General features: G+C 37.2%; 1 protein-coding gene and 2 long non-coding RNA genes across 6 annotated transcripts in view; 2 read left to right on the top strand and 1 right to left on the bottom strand.

Annotated features, from left to right (window-relative positions):
- LOC141377481 (uncharacterized) overlaps positions 1 to 25,487 on the top strand; it is a 52,491-nt gene extending 27,004 nt beyond the window's left edge. Inside the window, exons 1-2 of one of the 2 annotated variants that reach the window (XM_073921719.1) lie at positions 9,690 to 9,797; positions 23,353 to 25,487. In XM_073921719.1, the coding sequence (XP_073777820.1) occupies positions 23,385 to 24,491 (1,107 nt within the window). In that variant the 5' untranslated portion in view covers positions 9,690 to 9,797; positions 23,353 to 23,384 and the 3' untranslated portion in view covers positions 24,492 to 25,487. Of the gene's footprint in view, positions 1 to 9,689; positions 9,798 to 23,352 lie in introns of those variants that run through there. The other variant, XM_073921720.1, reaches the window with a different exon arrangement.
- The window catches only part of LOC101882685 (uncharacterized), a 396,146-nt gene that overhangs the window by 220,569 nt on the left and 149,426 nt on the right, over positions 1 to 26,151 (top strand). The window lies entirely within an intron of this gene.
- LOC101882204 (uncharacterized) lies at positions 337 to 3,946 on the bottom strand. Of its 3 annotated transcripts, none has more exons than XR_663346.5 (6): positions 3,888 to 3,946; positions 3,699 to 3,760; positions 3,160 to 3,226; positions 2,355 to 2,407; positions 2,129 to 2,244; positions 337 to 1,538 (listed from the first exon to the last, which is right to left on the bottom strand). It is a non-coding gene; the product is annotated as an uncharacterized lncRNA (long non-coding RNA). The 3 variants fall into 3 exon arrangements; XR_012389660.1 differs by having other exon boundaries at positions 2,355 to 2,402; XR_012389659.1 differs by lacking the exon at positions 3,699 to 3,760.

The following is a 26,151-nucleotide window of genomic DNA, read 5'->3' as shown; positions in this document are numbered from 1 at the left end:
TATTTTTTTTTTTTTTTTTAATTGGTCTTACACATAATTTTTCAGATTTTTCATAATTCTGGTACTTTTACCATAAACATACATATCAATCATTTGGTAGAGGTTGATATTTTAGAAATTATAACATGTGTTAAAATGTACTGATTGTGTTCAATAGCGACATTAGCAGTTGAGAAATGCAATCCAATTTTTTTTCTTGAAAGGGTTGTTAAAGGGTTAAGACGATTTCTGTGAAAATTTATCAAACTGTATCACAGAAACACTGACTAAAGTTCAGTAACAATGCATCAGACTGAAATCAGACAAATTACCTTAAGAAAATGCATATTTGAAATACATTCAAAAACATTTGCATCATTTATAAATCAGGAATCATCAGTAAGGCAATTGCAATGTTATTGCAGAGTAGAGAAAAACAATAGTATAAGGAAGTAATAATGAAAATGCATCTGAATGACTGAAGTCAGAAAGTAATTTGAGCACAAACATCAACATATTCTCATATAAATCATCAACTGCAATGCAGAAAAAAATATGTGAAAGTAATAATGAAAAGGCATCAAACAGCTTGAAAAAACAAAACAAACAATAAAAACTAAGAAAATACAAATTTTATATTAAGAAAAAATAAGAAAACATTTTATAACTTTCCCTTTAACAATTATGTGCAAACATCAATATATGAGCTATAAAGCAATCATCAGTAAGGATGATCAAGTTCAATGTAAATGCAGTTTTGAAGAAAAAACAGATATAAAAGTTAAAATGAAACCTGAGGATGGAAGCATTTTAAAACAAATTTGAAATAGGAAAACTTTTTTTAACTTTTACTCGAACAATCATGTGCAAACATCAATCCTGAGATATAAAAGAGTCTGTAAGAAACATTAGTTGCAATGTAACTGCAGTGTAGAGTGTCTTAAAAAATATCGAGTCCATTATTATGTGCCGTCATCATAGCAAAGAGAAAAGAAATCAGTTATTAGAAATGAGTTATTAAAACTATTCTTTAGAAATGGGTGTCATGGTGGCACAGTGGGTAGTACGATTGCCTCACAGCAACAAGGTCGGTGGTTTAAGCCTCAGCTGGGTCAGTTGGTGTTTCTGTGTGGAGTTTGCATGTTTTCCCCGTGTTCGTGTGGGTTTTCTCTGGGTGCTCCTTTTCCCCCACAATCCAAAGTACAAGTTAAAGAACACAGAATCCAAGGAAGCAGTGAGGTCACAGTATTAATGATTACTGTTTGTCAGCAAAAATTAATGCTAGCAGAACCCTTACTGCTAGTGTCTCCTCCCCAGGATGTCCATAAACCACAGTCTGCCACACCAGGGAACACTGCTTGGGGTAGTTCACACCAAAGATGTAGAATGCTTTATAGCAAACGTCCACTTTGGCAAGTAATGTACTTTGCAATAATAAATAGCACAGCACGTGAGCAAAGGCTTGAAAGAAGTGGTGGTCTCCAAGGATGAGAACATGAGGAAACTCAATAGATTCTTGAATTCAATGGATGAAGATACTCAGCAATATTGGTCCCAATCTGAAAAAATAAATAGAAGTAAGATTTATTAAAAACTCAAAAGTGTAAAAGTTAAATATCTTTAGAGTTAACTTTAGAACACCTAAAATACCTTTAGAAGCAATTAAGGCCATAACACACCAAGCTATCAGCCAGTGTTGGCATTAGTTAACCACTGACCATGGCACCATGCTGCAATTTTTTGGCCCGATTGAAGATGACAATGCAACAACAGGTTTGCCTAAGGAACTTTTTTTAATAAGTAATAGTAAGGCAAGATGAGCATTTGAAATTATTAAGTATTTAATTGTGTTTTCTTAATGAGAATAGATAAGACCCTTCTTCCTGAGCTGGGACTGTTTGCAACCGTATTTGTATAATTTGAAGCCGCATTTAAATTTTCTTTAAAAACTTCAAAAATGAGGCACAATCTCAGTCCAAGATGGATAAAATTGCTGAAATATTTTCCTAAAAAAAAATCTTTCTGACTGAAGAAAGAATGACATGAACATCTTGGGTGACATCTTTTTATGTTTTACGCAGCAGATGCCCTTTCAACTGCAACCCATCACACTCTCATTTACACACACACTATGGACAATTCAGCTTACCCAATTCAGCTACACTGCATGTCATTGGACTGTGGAGGGGAAACCCATCCAAGGCTCAAACCAGCGACCATCTTGCTGTGATGCGACAGCACTACCCACTGCGCCCCCATGCCACCCTAATAACAAACATAAAAATAACATTTTCATTGTTAATAAAATAACTAAGACAATCATTATGCATTAAATGCATCATTATGCATCGAGAAACCTTTAATTGAATCCTTACCCTCTGAATTGTATTCAAATTGACCTAAAAACGAGGAAAGGTTCGCTCCTGTGCTAAAAATAAAACAAGAGAATGTCACTGGTTGCATGAACAGCAGATTTTAAAAAATAACCAGACAAAAACAAATTGGCATTAGAGTTCAATCTCTCAGTTTAAAGTGTTGAAGTGGCTAATGATTACTAGGGCTGCCCCCTAATAATTGAATAACCATTAGTCAACTAAAAATTTATTATTCATTCATTCATTTTCTTTTTAGCTTTGTCGCTTTATTAATCTGGGGTAACCACAATGGAATGAACCACCAACATATCCAGCATAAGTTTTATGCAGCGAATGCCCTTTCAGCTGCAACCCATCACTGGGAAACAAATACTCATTCACACACATACACCATTGACAATTTAGTCTACTTAATTCACCTTTACCACGTCTTTGGAAACCGGGGCACCTGTCAAGTGACCTTGTTGCTATGACCATCGATCAAGTGACCTTGTTGCTATGAGGCGAATGTGCTACCCACTAGTTGCAGAAAAAAAGTCCACACTGGCAAAGTCAATGTATGCTGCATGAATCCGCTGTGTAAAAAATATGCTGGATAAGTTGGCGGTTCATTCCGCTGTGGCGACCCCAGATTAATAAAGGGACTGAGTCAAAAAGAAAATGAATTAATGAATAAATGGTTTATTAATAAATCTGTAATTATTCAACTAATGCTTCAAATGAACATCACAAGTCAACCAGACAAATGTTTAGACAAGGGCAGCCCTAATGATTACAATGAACCAAGTAAAATATTATTACATACCTTCAAATGTGGGGATTAACTCCTCAAGATTGCATTCTTTTAGTTTGATTTTCACGCAATTATCCATCTGAAAAAGAATAACAGATAAAAGCGTTTAAGCAAAATTAAGTAAAAAAAGATCATGTTAGCCAAAAGTCACTATATCACAAAAATACTCCTAAATGATAATAATTATCCAGGGTGTCACATAAAACGGTGGTCAAACTTTTTCTTTTTGCAGTCGAAGATGATTAGGTTGGAATTAGTCTTAGCTCAGACATTTCCGTTAGCATGAAACGACCCTTACATACAGGATTAATTAAAGATAGCTCAAATCACGTCTAGAATGTAAAATGCTCATAGTAAATTAATAACATTTGCTATTCAATGTACAGATGTACAGCTAAACAAAATGTACATGCAGAGCAGGACAATTATTGTATATATTTTGATAAAAAAAAAACATTGTTAGAAGCTGAATTCAACACTTATGCATCAAAGTATTGTCACAAAAATCCATGAACAAACTTAAGAAATACAATAGTAAAAATACTACTTACTGCTTTACAGTTAACACCCCAGAAAGATCACAAATCACAGTAACGTTACTTACTGTCATCACCTAGCCAACATAAAAATCTGTGTCATTCAAAAGGTATTTTATTACAATAAAAAGCTCCTAAATTATCCTAGGTGTTGTGTTTATAAAGTGGTCATCAAACATGCTTCACGTTAGTTTCATTAGTTACCTTATACTTTTCGAGCTCCTTCCGATGCCATGCGCGCTTACCCGTCCACCGATCAACAGGCTGGGCGTGAGGTGGAGCAACAGGTCGGGCGTGAGGCGAGCACAGGTCAGGAGTTAGGCGGAGCAACAGCTCGGGCGTTAGGCGGAGAAACAGGTCCGGAGAAACAGGTCGCCGTTAGGCGGAGAAACAGGTCCGGAGAAACAGGTCCGGAGAAACACGTCGCCGTTAGGCGGAGAAACAGATCCGGAGAAACAGGTGGCTCGTCAGGCGGACTCGGAGCAACAGTTCAGCCATAAGGCGAGCACAGGTCAGCGTGAGGCGGAGCAACAAGTCGGCCATCAGGCGGAGAAACAGAAAAAAAAGCGCGTGTATATTATACTAAGTAAACTAAGTGTGTTATTTCTTATGAAAATTGTTAAAAACACACTAAATAACTTACGTCTCACACAGAATTTCACTCGCTTCCCCTCAAAGACAGCGCAAAGAAAATGGCGGTTTCTCACGTTGATGTCCCTGCATGTTGACGTGACGTGCGTGCTCTCTTTCACGTCCGCGTTCCCAACCCAGCACTGCTGGGTTATAGATAAAGATCGATTTTCAACCCAAATTGGGTTGAATCAACCCAATTTTGTTACCCAGCAGTCTCAACCCAGCATTTGGGTTAAAAAACCAACCCAGCGTTTTTTAGAGTGTGTTTATTACCTTATCCGCTTTCTGGATCCGTTCTTCGCCAGACTCAAACTCCATCGTCCTGGTCAACTCCTCTCTACGCCTCAACCTCATTGACATACATGGTGAGCTAACTGGACAAACTAGTAAAAGCGAAAAAGCTGTCCATATGGAGGTAGGTGGCCAGCTGGTGAGCGCAAAAAGGAATGTCATTAAACTGCTCCGTAGTGTTGGTTTTAAAGATGAAATGCAGTCATTTATACATCTGGCTACATAATTTGCATTCTCCAGAAACATATATAGGGCTGCGTTTTCAGAATCAGCCTATGTTGCAACTTTGGCTTTTCCACCAAAGTGATCGACATTTTAATTTACATAAAGCTTGTCGGTTTTGTTCATCCATTTTGTTTACCTGATTGGCAGTTTGAGCAGTGTTTGTTGTTTGGTAACAGACCTGAGAGTGGAATGTTAAACTCTGACACAATTTAAGATTTCCAAACTAATGATAAGACATGATTTTCTAAGATCTCAAACCAAGTTAAAATTTGCTGCTATTACACAAATTTGTGTTATTTTAAATTAAAGACACAATTGATATGATTTTTCATATCCAAAAAAGACTAGACAGCGTTATATAATTTATATGTATTAAAAGTATACAATTTTATTTTATTTCTTTTATTTTTTATATATTTCATTATTTTTTGCTTCAGTGGTTTGACCTCGCTTCAACCATTTCAGCCTTACTTGGTTTCATAAGAATACTTTAGCTTATCCTTAAACATGATTTTTTGCAGGAGTCCAGTAGGATGTTATAAAGTTGACAACTCCCATGATTTCCCACTCAATCATGGCGCCATCAAACTGTGCCTTTGTTTGTAGTGAATACTCGCTACTAGTGATGTAAATTGCATATTGTGTTCTTAAAACTGTAATACGCCTCCAGCATCCTTCCCAACTAGCATACGTGAAACAGTAAGGCCGGACAAACAAAGTACACCACACTGGAAAAATAATGGCCTGTTTCAAGGTCTACAACTTACTCTCAGTCTAACTGCAGAGTCACTGTAGAAAATTTCCCAGTCAACAAATGGAGGACAACCTATTTGCCATCCAGCAGAAAGAAAAAGCATGAGAGAGTGTAAGAAAAAAGAAGAAAAAAAAAAACACTCATTAAGCATTCCGCTCCAATGGCCTTAATCCCAATTGGATTTGTGAGAAATCTGAAGGCAATGCAATTGTGCAATTTGCACACAAAGTGGTCTGAATTGATCTAAAATAAACCCTCAACTTTAAATGTGCAAAAAAGACTAGCAGATAATTACATCATTTAGGAAATTGATCGGCCAGGAGTCAATGCACGAGCTTTCGGAAACTGAAGATAAATGGCAACAGTGGCTGTTTTAAGGGAGCCATTGACGTTGACGATGACCAAAAAGAGATTAAATATTTCAAACGGCACAAGAAAGGTGAGGACGAAAATCAAAGCGCTTCAGGGGGACAATGGAAGACAGAATTAGGGCCAACAAAAGATTTCATTAAGCCAAACAAGGCTTAACTACAAAATCAATATGTCATAATTAAAGCCAGGGCCATGCCTTTAGAGCAAAGAAAAAGAAGACTTAAAAGGGACTTATTTGGCCTAAATGATGGTCAGGGTTATTAAGATCAGACGATAAAAGTATTTCCTGCACAAAAGACACTACTTAATACATACTATATATTTTCTTTCCAGCTCCTTTGAGGCTGGGCCTTTCTTTCAGAGTATCTCAAAGAAATTGCAGCAGATATATCAGCAAGAGCCAACCAAGCAAAGGATTAAAACAAGCCCCTCGTATTTGAGACAATATAGCAATCCAAAGATTTTAATTAGTCCTCAATAACCAATATGCTCTGTTATGAGAGTGCAAATCCAAATGTTTTCATTTGTTCAAATGTTTCCTTCCAGCTGCAACTAATTTCTGGGAAACATCCATACACACTCATAGATTACGGACAATTTACCCTACCCAATTCACCTGTACCATATGTCTTTGGACTGTGGGGGAAACCGGAGCACCGGGAAGAAACCCACACGAATGCAGGGAGAACATGCAAACTCCACATAGGCCATTTGACCCATCCGAGGTTCAAACCAGCAACCTTCTTTGCTTTGAGGCGACAGCACTACCTACAGTACTGCGCCACTGCGTCACCCAGCTCTTAATATAATAATGATAAATGGTTGTTAAACAGCAAAGCATTGAATTAGAATGGTTTTTAAAGGACTATATAAAACTAAAGTAAGGGCTGACAAAATTGCTTTAACATCACTGGAATAAATGAATTTAATATTATACACTTACCGGCCACTTTGTTAGGTAAACTTTATTAGTACTGGGTTGGACTCCCTTTTGCCTTCAGAATTTGGTCCATGCAGTTGCTGCAGATTTGTCAGCTGCACATCCATGATGTGAATTCCACCACATCCCAAAGGTGCTCTATCGGATTGAGACCTGGTGACTGTGGAGGCCATTTGAGTACAGTGAACTCATTGTCATGTTTAGGAAACCAGTCTGAGATCATTTGCACTTTATGACATGGCACCTTATCTTGCTGAAAGTAGCCATCAGAAGATGGGTACATTGTGGTCATAAAGGGTTTGACATGGTCAACAACATTTCTCAGGTAGGCGTTGGTGTTGACACAATGCTATTTTAGTACTAATTGTCCCAAAGTGTACCAAGAAAATATCCCCCACACCTTTACACCACCAGTAGCCTGAACTGTTGATACAAGGCAGGATGGATCCATGCTTTCATGTACATATCGCCAAATTCTGACCCTACTATCCAAATGTCGCAGCAGAAATCAAGACTCATCAGACCAGGCAACAATTTTGCAATCATCTATTGTCTAATTTTGGTGAGTCTCACTTTCCTGTTCTTAGTTGACAGAAGTGGCACCCGGTGTGGTCTTCTGCTGCTGTAGCCCATCTGCCTCAAGGTTTGACATCTTGTGGGTTCTGTAACGAGTGTTTATTTGAGTTGCTGTTGCCTTTCTATCAGCTCGAACCAGTCTGGCCATTCTCCTCTCATCTCAGGTAACAAAGCATTTTTCACTTTTTTGGACCATTCTCTGTCAGAGATGGTTGTGCATAACAATTCCAGTAGATCAGCAATTTCTGAAATACTCAGACCAGCCCATCTGGCACCAACAACCATGCTGCGTTCAAAGTCATTTAAATCACCCATTCTCAATTAATTCCCTATTCTGATGCTCGGTTTGAACAGCAGCAGATCATCTTGACCGTAGGTGCATCCCAAATTGCACACTTATGCACTATTCTACGCCATTTTGTAGTATAAATAGTGTAAGTAGTCACAAAATGTATGATTTATTTACAGTATAGTTTGTAAAGTAATATTGTGTGTCTTTTAGTAGATACATTATATCTATAAGACTTTCTTTGCTTGCCAAACAAATAATTGAATTTGCATTGTAAAACTTGAATAAAGGTGTCATGGTGGTGAAGTGGGTAGCACAATCACCTCACAGCAAGAAGGTCGCTGGTTCGAGCCCTGGCTGTGTCAGCTGGCGTTTCTGCATGCTCTCCCTGTGTTCGTGTGGGTTTTTTCCGGAGCTCCGGTTTCCCCCACAGTTCAAAGACATGCGGTCCAGGTAAATTGGGTAAGTTGTAAGATTGTCAGTAGTGTGTGTCTGTGAATGCAAGAGTGTATGGGTGTTTCCCAGTGTTGGGTTGCAGCTGGAAGGGCATACATTGCATAAAACATATGCTGGATATGTTGGCGGTTCATTTCACTGTGGCGACCCCAGGGACTATGCTAAAAAGTAAATGAATGAATGAATGAAACTAAAAGTTTTTAGTTACTGGACTCCCAAAATAATTTAGCGTAAATCTGCAGATTATTTTTTAGAAAATCCAGTTTACTCTCAATAAAATAAAGACTCCAACTGGGGGTTTTAAAGTCCTACTGTAGAAAAGCCATTGTGGGTTCCATTTTAATCATCTAAATAATAATCTCTTTTACACTCTAAAGAATCTTCTATGCAGATTTTAAAGGTTCGGCACACTGTACATGATTTTACACCAGTTTTTCAAATGTCGGGAAAAATCCCATGAAAATAAAAGCTCACCTTTTCCCAACAAGCCACATGCTTCATAAAATCATGTATGCCTGTGACTCTCTGGCTGTTTGACTGATAACAGCGCAGGATAAATTACACACTTAAACTTCAAATTAAATTCAGGAGATTGTTCAATTCACTACCCCTAAACATGAGCAAAAGTAATAGCGATGCTTGCCTTAGCGATAACTAAACACTCATATCATCATCTCTGATAGTCTGGATTCAATTTCAATTGCATTCTGGGTAACATCCACAGCGCTCAAGGCAGGGCTGAACAGAACACCATCACTTTAAGCAGCTTTCAAAGAAACCCACACGTTCTGTCACTCTGAAGTCATTAGCCGCAAATGGCGTTTCACAAGCACAGCCCTGATCAGTCTCCGTGATGACTGCTTTTTAGGGCTCATCTGTGTAGAAAAAGGTCATAATTTGAGTGGATCCATTCGAGGTGCGCTGTGCTGTGCTCAAGGGGGGTTTAATACATTACACTTGAATGGGAGTACAGAATACCTGCGCACACATCTGACAAATGAACATTTGTTCTGCTTCATCTGAATTTTATGAATACGGCTCCACGATCCATCAGAAAGCCTTTGTTAGTCTCTTCCCAGTTCTCATCTTTTGGTCTGTTCATTAATCTATATTTGTGGGAGTATAGCAGGTTGTACAGTTTCCCCTGGAATGACCCGTTTCACACCGTTATTAAATGTGTTTCCCATAGGGATGTGCGGAGGAGATACTGCCAGCCTGTATGGATATTTCAGATGGCTTTAACGTTTGACAAGGTTGTCATTCGGGTCGCTGTGAGGTCACATGAAAAGCCCTGAGGCTACAGGAATGGTCAATACGTTAGTCTGTCTATACAATCAGTCTTTTATCTTTCCATTTCCATTAATTAGCTGTTATCAATTAATAGACTTGTAAATCTGAAAAACCTTTAACAAAAAAATCAATTTTTAGAGTTTGACCTAAAGCTATTGTGTCTGTTTCTTTTGTTTTCAGAAAGCGTCTCTAAAAAAATCAATACAATTAATAGTGGAACTAAGGCTGAAGGATTTCACACTTCATAATTTCATATCATAGAATATTTGTGATGGGTTCAGCTTGAAGGTGGGTAATCTGAAAGTAATAAAATAAGTGGGACGAATTTCAGTGATGATTAGTTTTGATTAAAAAAAATATATATTAGTTTTTATCTACCCAATACAGTGTATGATGAATATAAGGTCACACTTTGCTTTAAGGTACTATACTTGCTATTAACAAACCATTAACTATGACTTTTAGCCAGACATGAGCAAAAATACATTGCAATTTAATTTAATATAAAATACCAAATACATCAGTTTCATGTATATATCAAAATAAACCACAAAATACAGCAGCCACGACAGTATCAAAATAAAATGCTTTGCGTGGCCAGTGAAACTGCAACAATCTCTTTACATCTTATATTTTAAAAGGGTGATATATGTATATATCACCTGCAGCACAGAGACTGAGAATGATTATGTTATGAAGAGTCCACATCCTGCTTTTAAGGACTAATATATTATTCCATATCATTTCTTATGCAAAGATGCTAATGTCAAATTGTACACTATACTACAGTTATATATTACTGGTATTAGCATTGTCCAGTATACTCGGGCTGGCTCCAGAAGCTTGACCCACCCTGGCTCCATGAGCTTCAAAAAACAAGTTTTGGCAAGCCAGGCTCATTTACAATCTTGATTAAAGAATTCTGTTTTAATAATTTTAAACTATTCAGGCTGCAAAAGATGAAAGAGAAACTAATTTAGCATAGAGCGCAGGTTTCTGTGCGCATCAAGCGTGCATTACCAAACATACTTCCCTTTTATTTCATGCTGTCATAGCTCAAATAATAAAAAGTCTTAAAGAACACAAACTTTAAGCACTGAGTGGGATAATCAGGAGATGCATTGGGCCATTATCGCAAATATTATAGCATTTTTCCCAGAGAAAAAGCAAATATTAAGTTCACTTTCTGTTAATGACGCACAGAAACAGACAAATCAAAGGCAGTTTCAGAAGTGAAGTTTGTGCAAAGTGCAACATACAAAATTCAAACTGGAGTGCAAAGCACTTTGTTGCAGTTTGTGTCAAAAATATCAATATTTTGACACGTCCACACATAATCTTGAATTGTCTTTGCTCTCTCTAAACGCGCTCTCCTCTGCTGATGCATGCTGCTGTGGTCCCTCATCTGTATAAACAATATCGAGAAGTTAGTAACTGAACTCATTTCAATATCACTGACTCTGTTAATTAAATACGAAAGCTGTGTAATGTGCTGTCGATTGACATGTTGGACTTTTTTCCCTTTAAATATCTCAAATTATCATATGTGATTTCCTCTGTTATTGGACTTTTTAACTAAGGTAAAACATCAAAAACATACACAAAATATCTTAAAACTGTGACTGTACACTGTTGTGCTTAACAGTAGTGTAATGCAATATTGAAAATTCAGTATTTATTAATAAATAGAATAAATATTGATAATTCAAGATGTTTCAGGGAGCAGGTTGATGCTCACACAGAGCGTTATGATAAAGCATGCGAAACGGCATATGTGTGTCGATTAAAACATGTTATATGCGAAATAAACGCTGATTTTTTTTTTTTTTGATATGATATAAATGGCAATGTATTAACTATTTATAAAAAGTAGTGCTATTTAAAAATTTGTTTATGTTTATGCATTAAATAATAATAATAATAATAATAATAATACTTTTTAACTTTTTGACTTTTTAAAAATCACAAAATATAGAAAATGCTCTCAAATGTTGGGATTGATTATATTGCATGCATTTTTTTACATTTCAAAAAGTTAGGGAATAAAACAGCTGTTTAAAACAGCAACTATTTCCAGTATCTTCTAGAAAGCATATTTAGTTTTTATAAATCAGCTTTTGCCAATCATGAATTATTAAATGTTTTAATTTTAGGAAATAAAAAGTTTTTTTATATTGTTTGTTAACTCTATATAATTTTTATTAACTCTGTATTAGTATTAATACAGTATTAACTCAGGATAATTTTAGTAGCATGTAGAAATAACAATAAATCATGACAAGAAAAATCCTAATGGGTAGTTAATAAATTGGAACAAAAAATTGAAAGTAACAATTTAAAGTTTTACAACTTTTTAGCATTAAACATTCTGCTCGCTATAACTGCAATGATTACGATACTAACGAAATCAGGATTAAAATATTTTTAAATTATCCAATATGTGATTAATAAAATATTCAGTTTTCCTTAAGTAATTGTGGTAACAGTATTGACAGTTTAAGCATATTAAATTAAAATATTGGTGAATTTATTTAAAGAAAAGCAAAATAAAATATTTTTGATTGCACAATGATACATGATGGGAAAATATGCTGACTAATCCGGACATCAAAAAAATCATGATTTTTGGTAATATGAACACATTTTTATAAGTAATCAAAAATGTAACAATGTAACATGTAACAATTTTTTAAAAGATGGCTTTAGTCACTAAACTCTAGATTCTCCCATATAGTTAATGGAGAACAACATGTTTTTCTGGAGTTTTCTTGCAAAACTTGATAAACATCATTTAAGCAAGCAAAGACTGAGATAAATATAGTCTGCAGTACAAATAGTTTTAAAATAAAAATTCATTTGCTTTTATTAAAATGACAGAGAACATTAAAAAAGATCAATACATTTAAAATGCAAGATTTTTTTTTATTTCCCTTAAAATAATTGTCTTTGTATATAAACAGTTGAAGTCAGAATTATTAGCCCCCTGAATTATTAGAACCCCTGTTTATTTTTTTCCCCTATTTCTGTTCAACAGAGAGATTTCTTTAACACATTTCTAAACATTATAGTTTTAATAACTCATCTCTAATAACTGATTTGTTTTATCTTTGCCATGATGACAGTAAATAATATTTTACTATATATATTTTTTAAGACACTTCTATGCAGCTTAAAGTGACTTTTAAAGGCTTAACTGGGTTAATTAGGTTAACTAGGCAGGTTAGGGTTATTATTCAAGTTATTGTATAAAGATGGTTTGTTCTGTAGACTATCAAAAAAAAAAAAGTTAGCTTAAAGGGGCTAATAATTTTGTCCTAAAAATTGTGTTTCAAAAATTAAAAACTGCTTTTATTCTAGCCGAAATAAAACAAATAAGACTTTCTCCAGAAGAAAAAAACATTATCAGACAAGCTGTGAAAATTTCCTTGCTCTGTTAAATAAAATATGGGAAATATTTAAAAAAAGCAACAAAAATTCAAATAGAGGCTAATAATTCTGACTTCAATTGTGTATATATATATATATATATATATATATATATATATATATATATATATATATATATATATATATATATAAATTTGTTTTTGGCCCACTCTAAAGTTCCAAGCTGGAACATAAATTTGAATGTGGCAAGAAACATAAAAATCTTACAGAAAAAAAAATCTTTGTAGGTTTTTAACTAATTTAAAAGCATTTAAAAAAAAGGTTTTTATTTCTTATTTCTAACATAAAATACTTAAGAAAAACTGACCGTGAAACTGAAACGTTCATGTGCCACAGTACATTATCTCTAAACTATATTCCTATAACAAATTTAGATTTGTTTTTATAAAAATTATAATAAATTAAAATCAAACATTGCTTCAAATAGCCAATGAAACGTTAATACTATTGGACAATGTGTTTCGCTCTCTGTTATGAGTTTATGATTGAGTACATTTTTAAGCTTGAATATTTCCTGTAGGTGTATCTCTAATGAACACGCAACAACTTAGGATTCAATTATGGAATTATACATGTATTCGATGTAAAGTGGTGAATTAATCTGTAGTGGTTCAGGAAAAAGAGCTTTCATTAGCGCTGTGGCTGATGGCAGCTGAGAGGACGTATGAGGGGGTATATCTGCCCATAAATAACAAACCAGCCCACTCTGCTGATAAGAGGAGCTGGTCGCCGGCTGCATGATGATAGTGGACCTCCACTGCATCTATCTAATTTTCAGGGGTCAGCTTTCCCTAGCTGCCCACACGCCGCAGAAATGCAAAAATTAATAGTACTCCTACCACCCTGTCATTACTGCCACTGATCTCCACTCGCTCCTTAAGACGCACGACCGAATATTGTGCTTTTTAAAAATGATTACTGAAAAAATCCATAGTGATTCTTGTATGCAAATGAAAAGAAAATACTGTTAGAGGTGGAAAATGGAGTTGCCATCTTGTTTCTTAAGTTAAGTGCCTTCTAGCTGATGTAAAAAACAAATGTGTTGAGTGTGCATTAAAAAGCAGGTTTGTTTAATTTCAAATTTTCCAATGTACATATTTGGTAGACACTTTGGACAATGACTTACGGCCTATTCAAGTTATTAATTCATTAATGTATTTGTTTCTAAGGACAAAACTTATAATTGTTGCCACCTACAAAATTACATTTACCATGTGTTCAAACTACTTATGTAAAATAGGCTGAAACAACACAATTCTTGAGCTTTTTTGGGGATAACTTAATTGTTTCATGTTTTATCCACTTAACTGTGTAAAAATGGATCAGTTAACTTAATTTTCTCATGTTGTTTCAACATAAATTGATTGTGTGGAACCCAACATTTTTTTTACAAGCTACAATAATATTGAATTTTTAAGTTGATGAAAGAGCACGATGCATTAAGTCATGTCAATAAAAGTTGCATTAGTGTTATTATTATTATTTTGGTCACAGTTTATTTTGATGGTCTGTTTATTGAATTTAAGTTACTTTGCATCTACATGCAAACTAATTCTCATTGGATTATAAGTGAACTGTAAGATTGGGGTTAGGGTAGGGGCTAGGGTCAGTGTAAGTAGTCGGTAATTGTCGGTAATTGTAGTAGATGCTGCTTTGTCTTTGTACATTCTGGTTTCCATTTGTGAAATGAGAAAAAGGTGCAGATTCTCTAAAGGAGGTGCACTCTTGTTTCAGTTTGCTGCCATCTGTTTGGTGTGTTTATTCGCAGCTTTTTGGTCCAGACGAGAGACGACGCAAGCAGACAACACAGTAGGTTTTCATCGGCTTGGTGTGTCCTTGCCCTTAAACACCACTTAGGAAATATTTTTAAAAATATACCAATTTCCCCTGAAGACTAATAATTTTGTCTTCAAGTTTCCCCTTATGATACATGAAGGTCACAAACAAAGAAATTTGATAGACTTTTACAAATTTTTTGGTTCAAATGACAAATATCATATTGATTTTCACATTGTTAGTGGACAAAGGGTATTTTACAAGAGTGTATTTGCTAAATGAAAAAAAAAAAAAATTATTTTTTATGTCTGTTTGCACATTCTGCCTTAAAACATTCAGGTTAGCCATCCTGCCAAAAAGCTTTGATTTACTGGCCTTTTCTGAGTGAGCGAGCGAGAGAAGCTAATGTCATTATCTCACACCAAGATGGAGCTGGGATTAGCAGCCAATGTAAATGAGATATGAGAAGGGTCCGGCATTAGCAGCAGCCTTTCTTCAGCGGAATAGCTTCAGCAAATAGAGGGAGATAAGGAAATCCCTGTAATTACATGGAGACACATTGGTCAATTCAGCGCTGTAAGTACCTGAGCTCTGTAGCCTCTAAGTGGGAGGGGAAAGGCCGAGCGGGAAGTGTTATCCTTGGCAATATTAAGTGATTCTGCAGGATCAATAGAAGTACACCGAGCCAAATGTAAAGATGAGCACTGGCCGCGTTGCCTCTTTGTGCCCTGCTATCGCTCCATCATTTTTTGGTAATATCATTTCTGAATTAAATTTTATGGCTCATTACTTTCCAGTGCGGACTGTCTATAATGGAATCTCAAACAGGCGAGCGAAGTCTTTGTGCCTAGGGTCGCCGTTGTTAAGATGTTATTTATTTCTAATTGTTGGAATATAAAACGGTAGCTTATCATTTTGGCTATTTACATGCCGAAAGTCAATCCCCACTCCCTCCAAACATCACTTACAAACACTCGAGATCTAATAGGACCCACGCTTCAGTGATCCACGGCAAAAGGTTCGACCTTGATATTGCAGCCTCGGTATTGTGAACGTCATGACTACATGACTCTTTTCACATCTGCGCCAAAGAGAAGCAGCGTTTTTGGTCCGCTTTGGCTGAGCAATACAGATAAAGGCTCCCAGTTTTTGTGGCATAGTAAATAATGGCTGTTGTAGCGGCTGAGCACCAAACAGGCCAAACTAAATCAGTTGTTACAGTGTAAAATAGCTTTAGCTTTACAGTTCCCTTGCACAGTGATTTTGGCTTTAGACGAGTCGCTCTGCAGCAGCATCACTTACTGGATCACGCTGGTCAGTCATCCAGAAAGTGCACTGAGTCCCAAAGTTGCTTTCTCTCTTCAGAGATGACTTTGTGAACAAGAGAGCTGAGCGAATCCCTTAAGATTCATTTTCTCCCAAGTCTGTCTTATGGAGTTAAAATTGAACCTATTCTGTGGGCAAGATAACCTTTTCTAGATCCAGCCCGGCTCAACTGAGTGAAATGAATGGTTGTAAAGGAACTCTATTAGGATGACAATTCATGTTTTAGGTCTGCAGCAGAGGGTTTCGAATTAAGGTGAGCGTAGAGACAATATGAAAAAAGAAAAAATCCAAAATTACATTTAATATATATCTGAAGACACTGAAGCAGATATTAAAAATTACTCTATAATGAAAAATATTAATATGAACTTTTAATCTTGTTTTTAGAACACCATATTATATTTAAGCATTTAATAAAATAACCTAATAATTACTAATACATTATGAAATCAAATTGATTACTATATAATTGACCCTTTCAGTTTAAGTACATTTAAGTTCTAAATAATATTAATTACCTAGCATACTTTAAGTTTAGGGTTGGAATGAGTGTTAGGGTTCATTTCATGATGTTTTGCATAATGTATTGGTATTATAAGTACTTTCAATATGTTTAGCGAGGACACAAAAATAGTTATCCCTTAATTTAACAAGTTCATTAAACTTAATGGACCCAAACGGTCATGTTTATATTAATCAACATTAATAACAATACGTAATAAGAATTTTTTTGCAAGAAATAACTATTATTCAGGAAATATGCAAGCTATTTTGCAAACTCCAGACAGTAAACTGGTAACCAACCTCAGTGTCACTAAATAAGAAACACTTTAAGTAGCAATTCTCACTATATCAACCAGTGGTTGGTTGGTTGGTTGGTTGTTTGGTTGGTTGGTTGGTTGGTTGGTTGACTTTATTTATTTTATATTTCATTTGCAGCATACACTCACAGAGACATCTGACATTTCACATTTGGCATTTATATAAATAAATCATTTAAAAACATGGTTCATCTAAATAAATAATCCAGTCCACTAGCCATCAACTACTACTGAGAGATGAGTAATCTAAAAGCTTGATTGTTTGAGGTGTAAATGATAATTTTATCCTATTTGTTACGTATCTGGGAACACAATATCAATGACCTATATTAACAAATAGAATGATGTCACTCATAATTCTCTTATATTTCATTTCTTGTCGGCTTAGTCCCTTTATTAATGCCCTTCCAGCTGCAACCCATCTCTGGGAAACATCCACACACACACGCATAAACTACGGACAATTTATCCTACCCAATTCACCTGTACCGCATGTCTTTGGACTGTGGGGGAAACCGGAGCACCCGGAGGAAACCCACGCGAAGGCAGGGAGAACATGCAAATTCCACACAAAAACGGCAACTGAGCCGAGGTTCGAACCAGCGACCCAGCGACCTTCTTGCTGTGAGGCAACAGTACTACCTACTGCGCCACTGCCTCGCCTCTCTTATATTTCATTCAATCATATATTATCTGCCTATTATTAAGGAATTTGCTATCTATTAGTATGTAAAAAGTACATATTCTGTATGATCTTATTTTACATCCCTAATCCTACCTAATACTGCAACCATAATAACAATTAATAAGAGTTTATTGAGCTAAAAATCATAGTCAGTAGTTTTTTAGCAGTAAAAATTATACCCTAAAATAACATGTGGCTATAAAATTTTAGGAAATTTTGTTTGCATCATAATCTGCCTCAGAATGGACTGCCAAAATAATTATTTTTTAATAATCATTGATTATATGCACAGATAGTCCAGCCCTGCACTCACACCATCAAAATGAGTCAGTGTTGTTGTGTTGGGATTGTCAGGAGAGAAAAACAACTCAAGCAATGTTTTGGCATCACAGAGAATAATTTATAAGGGAGTTAATGTTTAGATTATTACTTGTTTTTGGATATTTACTGGGACACATTGTAATCTCTTTAAAAATCATACAATAATTCTTCAAAATCTTGAAGTTTGCAAGAAAAATGTGGTTAGCTGTCATAAAAATGTTATTATAATTTCTAAAATATGAATAGTTTCTTGTTCTTAAAATTATAAAAATGTATCCTAGACATGCTGACAAGGATTTGCTCGTAGCTTTATAATATTATTAATGCTACCACATGAAAAAGATATTTTATTTACAAATGTATTTGAAAATACTTCATGAAAAAAAGCTGTCCTGTAATACGTCCACCCCCACTCCCCACTTTCCTGTGGACTTTCAGGTCCTTGCTTGTCACAAGGTCACTGGGAAGGTTTTAATTGCTGTGGGCTGTTATGTGCTTTCATGGGCTTTGCCATGATAAATTACTCATTGGTTGAAAAGCAAGTCTATATAAACAAGCTTATCTCGCCTCCTCTGTAATGAAAAATGAGTTGTGAGTATCATTGTTAATCACAGTAATTGTTAATGTTAAGAGGCCTGGATTTCCAAGTCTCCTCATTATTGATCAAATTTCCTTTTACATTAAAAGTCTGCTGATTCCCCGACACATCCTACTTCCCAGTAATTCCTCTAATTAGTTATTTTTAGCCCCCGCGCCTCTCATACCAGCCACAAGAGATAAAGCGAATTACTTGTCGGAAGGCTCACACTTCACTGTGTTGATGTGCTGTAGTTGTATGGGGCATGAATTTACCCCGACTGCCGAATGAATGGACGGTCTCACCTCTCGCTTGCCGCTAGATTACCACCTACGGCCTCTATCTGCAGGCTGGGACAATGGCAAAGGCTAATTAACTTTGGCCGGTTAATATCTGCAGCAGATTACATAGTTCAGCAGGGCCTTATAATGCAAACTGGGATGTAAACAAAGCATGTGTTTAAACTTTAAAACGACCACTAGAATTGTCTGTTCTTTCGCAAACCACAAATGAGCAATCAAACATACAGCTGTTACAAAGTAAAGCTAATATTTCACCATTTCATGCCACAAGAATCACAATTACGCTGTTAATTAATTATCTGCATAACGATTAAAAGAAGCTCTGGGGTGTAGCACAGTCGCTGCTCTGATGTTACGCAATGGCAACTAATTAACCTTTCCTTTGCAATTGGATTTGCTACAAGATCATCACCGTGTTGATGAAATAATTAATATAAATTCCATCTCTGGATTCTGTTGACATTGTTAATTACTTGTCAGTAATCAGCCACCGTTGATCGCGCTCCCCTGAAGCGCGTGGCGGGATGAGTCGACTCCTGGGAAACTCGGGCAGCTCGTCTACGGTGCACTTCACGTGACAATGGCACCCGCACTCATAATTAATTATCTTCTCACCAAAGATTTGCTCCAGATCACAAACTCTCCCCATCTAATGAGATGGCTTCTCCAATTATCCTGAGCGGGGAGCCAATGCCCACTTGTCAATAAATCAGGAAAAGCGATGGAAGCTCATTGAGGCTAAATTTCAGAAATTATCCTATTTGCAGACATGCCAATAAGTCACATTACTGCACTGAACACTCTTAAACACATTTTGCCATGTTTCCCCTTAGTGGTAATTGCTTTAAAAGGTTCAAGAGCAATTTTCGAGAGTAGAGGGGGATATGATGACAGTTGCTTGGGCCAGGTGGCTTTTATAAAGCGATGAAAATAGTAGATAATGGTGTACATACTGGCAGCAGATTTATCCATTTTTCCGCAGTTAGCTCCAAATTTCAGTTTTTAAGTGCAGAACGTACATTTTTGTTGAGGTTCTTTTTTACTTATTACAAGTTGTGTTTCTCTTTTCATGCATTACAGTAATGAACAATCTATAGGTTATTTAGTGCAATAGCACATCCTTAAGTTTGCAATGTCTGAGTTTTTCAGCGTAAAAGTAAATCAGGTTTAAATGGTTTAAAAGTTCTTGTGGGGAGGAAAGTAACACTGTTATTTATGTTCCGCTGCTAATATTCTTAGCTTAATTATTACTTCCACATTAGAGCTTTCAGTGTTTGGATTCAAATTAATGCATAATGCCAATATTAACAGATCTCCATAGATTAATGCATAATGCCAATAATAAGAAGAAATAGGGCTGTGTGATTATTCAAACTCAAATTGCAATTGCAATTTAAAAAAGTTGCGATTAGTTAATCGCAAGATTAGTCAATCGCAACCAAACTATGTGGAACACCCACAATAAGAAATAAAGAAAACAAACAGAAAATCGTGGACAAGTGGGATGATGGCATCTGCTGCTTCAAAAGCATTAACAGAGGAATTAATATCAAAGAAAAACAGCATTGGTAATATGGGAATATTTTGGTATATTTAAAGTCACAGACACCAAACAAAAACAGGTCATTTTTAAGAGCGGTCGCAGAATTGTTGCCATGGCTTGCTGATTATTGAGCTGAAGCTTGACTACAAAATTAAATTGCAAAATCTGCCAAAAACAACGCAATTAGATATTTTCCCCAAATCGCACAACCCTAATAAGAAACTATTCAACAATTGTAGAAAATTTTAACATTTTGCAGTGCTGGATTCTTTTGAAACATTTGATGAAACTGAAATTTAAAATGAAAATGCTGTTTAATATTTTTGGCAAAAATAAAGGACAAAATTACTTTGCATTAAACAAGGTCATAGTCAGATATATTTAAAATAAACAAGATAAATCCAGTAAATCTAGCAAATATCATTGTGTTACCCAGTCATGTGTTACAATTGTCAAAAGTAACAATTTGCAACTTGTTTAAAGTGAGGTTATATTGGAGTTGTTCTAAATTGGTACAAAATAACTCCTAGTTTTGATAGACCCCTCTCATGAGTTAGTTACCACAGCAAAAAAAAAAAAAAGATCTGCCTAAAAATATTTTTATGAAAAATGGTTTCTATGAAAAATGGTACCTTCGTTCCTGCTTTCCCCTAGAATAAATAGAATAAAATAATTAAATAAATTGCACCTGTTTGTGGCACTTACACTAGCCATATCGGGGTTGGCAAATGAAACTATGAAACTGTAATGATGAGGGCATGACAAGGGACATGAAGTTTCACGTGCAGATTTATTTTAAGTGAATGGTCAGGCAGGCAGGGGCTAAAACAGGAACAAAGCATTAATGGCAAGGGCAATTCAAAGAGTAGTCCAAAAGACAGGCAAAATTCGGGGCAGGCAAAAAACAATCACAATCCAAAAACAGTCCAAAACTAGGCAGACAGGGTAAAACATAGAAAACCAGGAAAAAAAGAACTGCCCAACATGAAACTATGCTGAGCAATAAATAAGTGTGAATATGGTGCTAATGTAGTGTGTGTATTCAGCAGCTGTGTCAGTGTAATAAGAGGTCAGTTTATATGAATCAAGTGAGATGCTAAGTCCAAGAGACTGAATGATGTGAGAAGTAGAGTACCCTTGAGTGTGTGTGGTGGGCACTCTACCGACAACAGAAACATATGCTATTTACCAGTTGGTGTGTACTTTTTATGGATCAAAAAATTCTTGACTCATAGCTGCACTTAGGCCCAATCCTAATTTTTTTTTACTCCTACCCTTTCGGCCCTTGAAACAGTGTGAAGGGGAAGGGCATCAAAATTTACCCCTACGAAATGGGGTGATGGGACAGCACTACAACACCTGCACATGTCTTCATATGTCTTTGCGACCTTTTACTTCATATGAGATTGGAGATGGCGACTGCTGTAGTTATTCTAGTTGCATTATTTTTTGGTATTTATCTTTAGGAAATCACTGAAGTCATCAATATCATGTTATTATATTGATGTAATGTGGCAATAAGATCATAACTAATCTGTGCATTTACACTGTCGCCATAATTATCTAAACTCATGAAAACAACATAAATATTAACGATATCCCAGGCACTGTTAAGACTGTTAACACTGTTTTGCAGCCACTAGACTTTTCTGAGAGGGTATTCGAGTGTCATCGATTGACTACTCTACAAAATGTATTGATATGGATTATTAATAGCAAAATTTTGTGTTTTTTTAATGCATTGAAAATCTCTGTTTCAAGGGCTATCTAGTCCTTCCCCTTAGCCCTACACCTTCAAGCTAAGAAAATAAGGACACCCCTACCTCTGCATTTGTTGGTTTCTCAAATTGAACTTTCTTCCAAAGTCTGCCTTGTGGGTTTGAAATTGAACCTAGAATACATTTTTTTTTTAACCAGCCCTGAGTGGAGACTGGGTGAAGTGAATGGTAATCAAGTGATGACAATTTTTGTTTTTAGCTCTAGAGCACAGAGGGCTTTAAATTACAGAAAGTGCAGTAACACAATGCACAAAAAAAAAAAGAAAGAAAAAAAAAAAAAAATATATATATATATATATATATATATATATATATATATATATATATATATATATAAAAGTTATGACAACAATTATTGTTATTTTACTTTAATTAAAATGAACAAATTAATTAGGTGTCATGTTCACCAGCGAACAACCACCAGATGTCGCTGGTAAACATTCACACACAAACATTCACACTCATTGAACTACATATCTACCATGTTATTGACTACAACACCCAGTCATGCCACACACACACACAACCGGTTCCAGATCCACACTGATTGCACTCTCACAGCTGAAGCCACTCACACAATGATTATTTGGACTATTTATACCCCTTTGTTACACACACATGTTGCCGAGTCTTGTTTACTGATAGTGACATTACAACGTGTTTCCTTTGTCTGCCTTTGCCGTGTTTTGATCCTTGCCTTGTTTATTTATTTAATTCTGTTTGCTGCCTGCCTCTGACCATCTGCCTGTTATTTTGACTTTGACTCTGGATTGCCCTCATACATCTGTTAGCCCTTGTATTGACCATTGCTTGCCTGACTCTGAATAAACCTGCATTTGGATCCAACTTCTGTTGTTAGTGTCACTCCCCGTCGTTACAGAAGACTCGGCCACACAATGGATCCAGCAGGTATCAAGATCATGTGTTTATGTCAGGAAGCATAGTCCATTGAGGAGTACGTGGAGGATTTTATCAATCTGGCACATTTAACAACATTGAGTGAGTTATGCCACATGATCTTTTTTCATGGAAGACTGTCTGAGCCATTGTACTCGACAATGAGATTACACGAACCCAATGAGACATTAGAACATTATATTGATTTGGCCTTAAGAATGTCTGGTTCCTCCTTCACCGTGGGCAATGTGGATGAGACCCCTAAATGTTTTTTTTTGGGGGGAGGGGGGGGGGGTGGGGGAATAGACAACCCCAACTGCCCAACCCAGTAACACCATAATGCTAACATCACCTCTACTCCTGTCTCCAGTTTAGCAATCTTCCAGTCCTCCAGCTCACAAAATGGCCGCCACCAATCCTCCAGCTTACAAGATGGCTGCTCCTCCAGCTCACAAGATGGCCGCCTCCAGTCCTGCAGCTTACAAGATGGCTGCTCCTCCAGCTCACAAAATGGCTGCATCCGGCCCTCCAGCTCAGAAGTTGGTAAGAGCCAATCTGCCACCAGCTCACAAGATGGCTTCTTGTTCCGAGTCTGTTCCTGCCATAGTTCCTGTTCTAGTTCCTGAACTGCCATCAACTGAGCCCCCAGAATGGCCACCACCACCTGAGTTGCCAGAGCTGATGCCACCACCAGAGCTGTTACTGCCAGAGCTGCCACCACCACCTCCAGAGCTGTCAGATCCTCAGTCACTGCCAGAGCTGCCAGATCCTCCAGAGCTGCCAGATCCTCCAGAGCTGCCAGAGTTGCCGCCGCCAGAACTGCCAGAGCCGCTGCCAGAGTCGCCGCTACCTGAACTTCCTGAATGGCCGCCGCCGCCACCTGAACTCCCTGAATGGCCGCCGCCACTTGAACTCCCTGAATGGCCGCAGCCGCCACCTGAACTCCCTGAATGGCCGCCCCCACTTGAACTCCCTGAATGGCCGCAGCCGCCACCTGAACTTCCTGAATGGCCGCCCCCACCTGAGCTTCCTGAATGGCCGCCGCCACCTGAGCTTCCTGAATGGCCGCCGCCACCTGAGATTCCTGAATGGCCGCCGCCACCTGAGCTTCCTGAATGGCCACCGCCTGAGCTTCCTGAATGGCCGCCGCCTGAGCTTCCTGAATGGCCGCTGCCTGAGCTTACTGAATGGCCGCCGCCTGAGCCTCCTGAATGGCCGCCTCGACCGCCTGAGCTTCCTGAATGGTTGCAGCCTCATGATCCAGGGCCACTGCAACTCCACGCTCCAGGCCCTCCGCAGCTCCACACTCCAGGCCCTCCGCAACCCCACGCTCCAGGCACTCCGCAGCTCCACGCTCCAGGCCCTCCGCAGCTCCACGCTTCAGGCCCTCCGCAACTCCACGCTCCAGGCCCGCCTCAGCTCCACGCCCCAGGTACGCCCCAGCTGCATGGTCCTGGCCCTCCATTAGAGATGCGCGGATGGGCTATTATTTCATCCGCAACCGCATGACAAAATTCATCATCCGTCCGCCATCCATTCGCAGTAACATTTTTGACCAATTTTTAAAACCGCACCCGCCCGCCATCTGCTGATTGGGCTCTTTATTTGAATGGCTTATTCCTTTTTATTATTAAATGAATGTTTCTTTATTGATCATTATAGAACAGAGAATGACTTGAATGTAGACATGCAGTTAATCCAAACGTGCAAGTCATTAATTGACGACGCTTTGAAGTGACGCTAAAGATACGAGGAAGTGTCTTTTCACTTGATTCGATTCCTCGGCCCGTGAGTCTTTTCCTTGCTGCCTTTCCTCGTATCCCGGTGGGGTGGAAACACGAGGAAAGAAAGCAAGGAAAGTAAACGAGGATGCACAAATAAGAAATGAGAAGCACCCGAGCTCTCAGAAAATCAGCAGTGAACTCCGTCTCCAATCGGCGCACAGGGACAAAAGTAAATAAATAGCCTAAATTAAACGCACTGTACTATACAACTTTTTTTATTGTAGCCTAATAGAAAACGCATTGACACATCATTTCAACATGCTGCTATTTAGTCTACTACTAAATGCCTATTTCACTTTATTTTTTAGTAAATAGATAGAATAATAAGTCATTTACATTATAGCCGAATAATGTTTACATTTGTAGTTGTCCATAGCAACCCCAAAAACGTACCTGATTGCCTTGCACATCTAATTAATGGGCACAGTTTTTCGACTATTTTTTTATTTATTTATTTTTTATTTTTTGCTGTGGATGTTATTGAGCTTGTAGAAATCGGAAACAACACCAGTTCTGCGACAAGATGAACCTTTATTTATATCTCTATCAGACAATACCTATTTTATATGCCAAAAGAAACAACAGGCAGTAAAAAAATATTAACATAAATATCTTAATGTAGGCATAGGCTGTAGTAGCATGCTTTGGCAAACAGTTGATATATAATTTAATAAAAACGTCATATCGTGCCTAAGCCTTGTAGGCTCAGTCACCCCCACAATTAGAAATTAAATTAGAAAAATAGATATGCCATCCCTCTTTGAGCGAACATAAAGTCTGACCAGGCTAAGTGCATGTATGACAAGTGCCCCAATAACCCATGGATTTAGGATTTTTCCCATTCCCCTCAAACTTGAAGCATAACGAAATACTACGCCAGTTGCGACAAAGAAATTCTGGCAAAATAACCTTAGCCTCAGAACGTAAAAGCGAGGCCAACATGTCTAGAATAGAATAGGCTAAACCAATATGAACGTAAAATTATCAGCTGACCGAACTCAAAAGTTTATATTGAACATATGTGTAGCCTAAATAACATAGGCTAATTGGTTTAATATGCCTGACCTTAGGTCAGGTTTGATTTTTTCTTGGCACAATGCAGGAATAAAATAGCATCTACAGTGTCAGGATTCAGACGGGAGCGCCTGCATAGCCACTATAATGCGCCCTGCTGCACTAAAGGAGCGCTCGCTCGCAGCACTTGTTGCTGAAATGCATAGAATTCTCTTGGAAAGGTGCTGTAGTCGTGGGAATGACTGGCCTTATTTCTCCCAAAAGGAAGTAGATTTTCCTCTGCTGATCCGTCTATACGGAAGTTTGTAGAGGAATACTTCTGTACTTCCTCCTCCCATTCTGTGAAGTCAGTCCTAGGCTTTTTCGTTGGT

Source organism: Danio rerio, chromosome 14, assembly GCF_049306965.1.
Source record: "Danio rerio strain Tuebingen ecotype United States chromosome 14, GRCz12tu, whole genome shotgun sequence".
In the NCBI taxonomy this organism is placed as follows: Eukaryota; Metazoa; Chordata; class Actinopteri; order Cypriniformes; family Danionidae; genus Danio; species Danio rerio.
The sequence above is the reverse complement of the archived record's forward strand: the minus strand, read 5'-3'. Positions and strand labels throughout refer to the sequence as shown.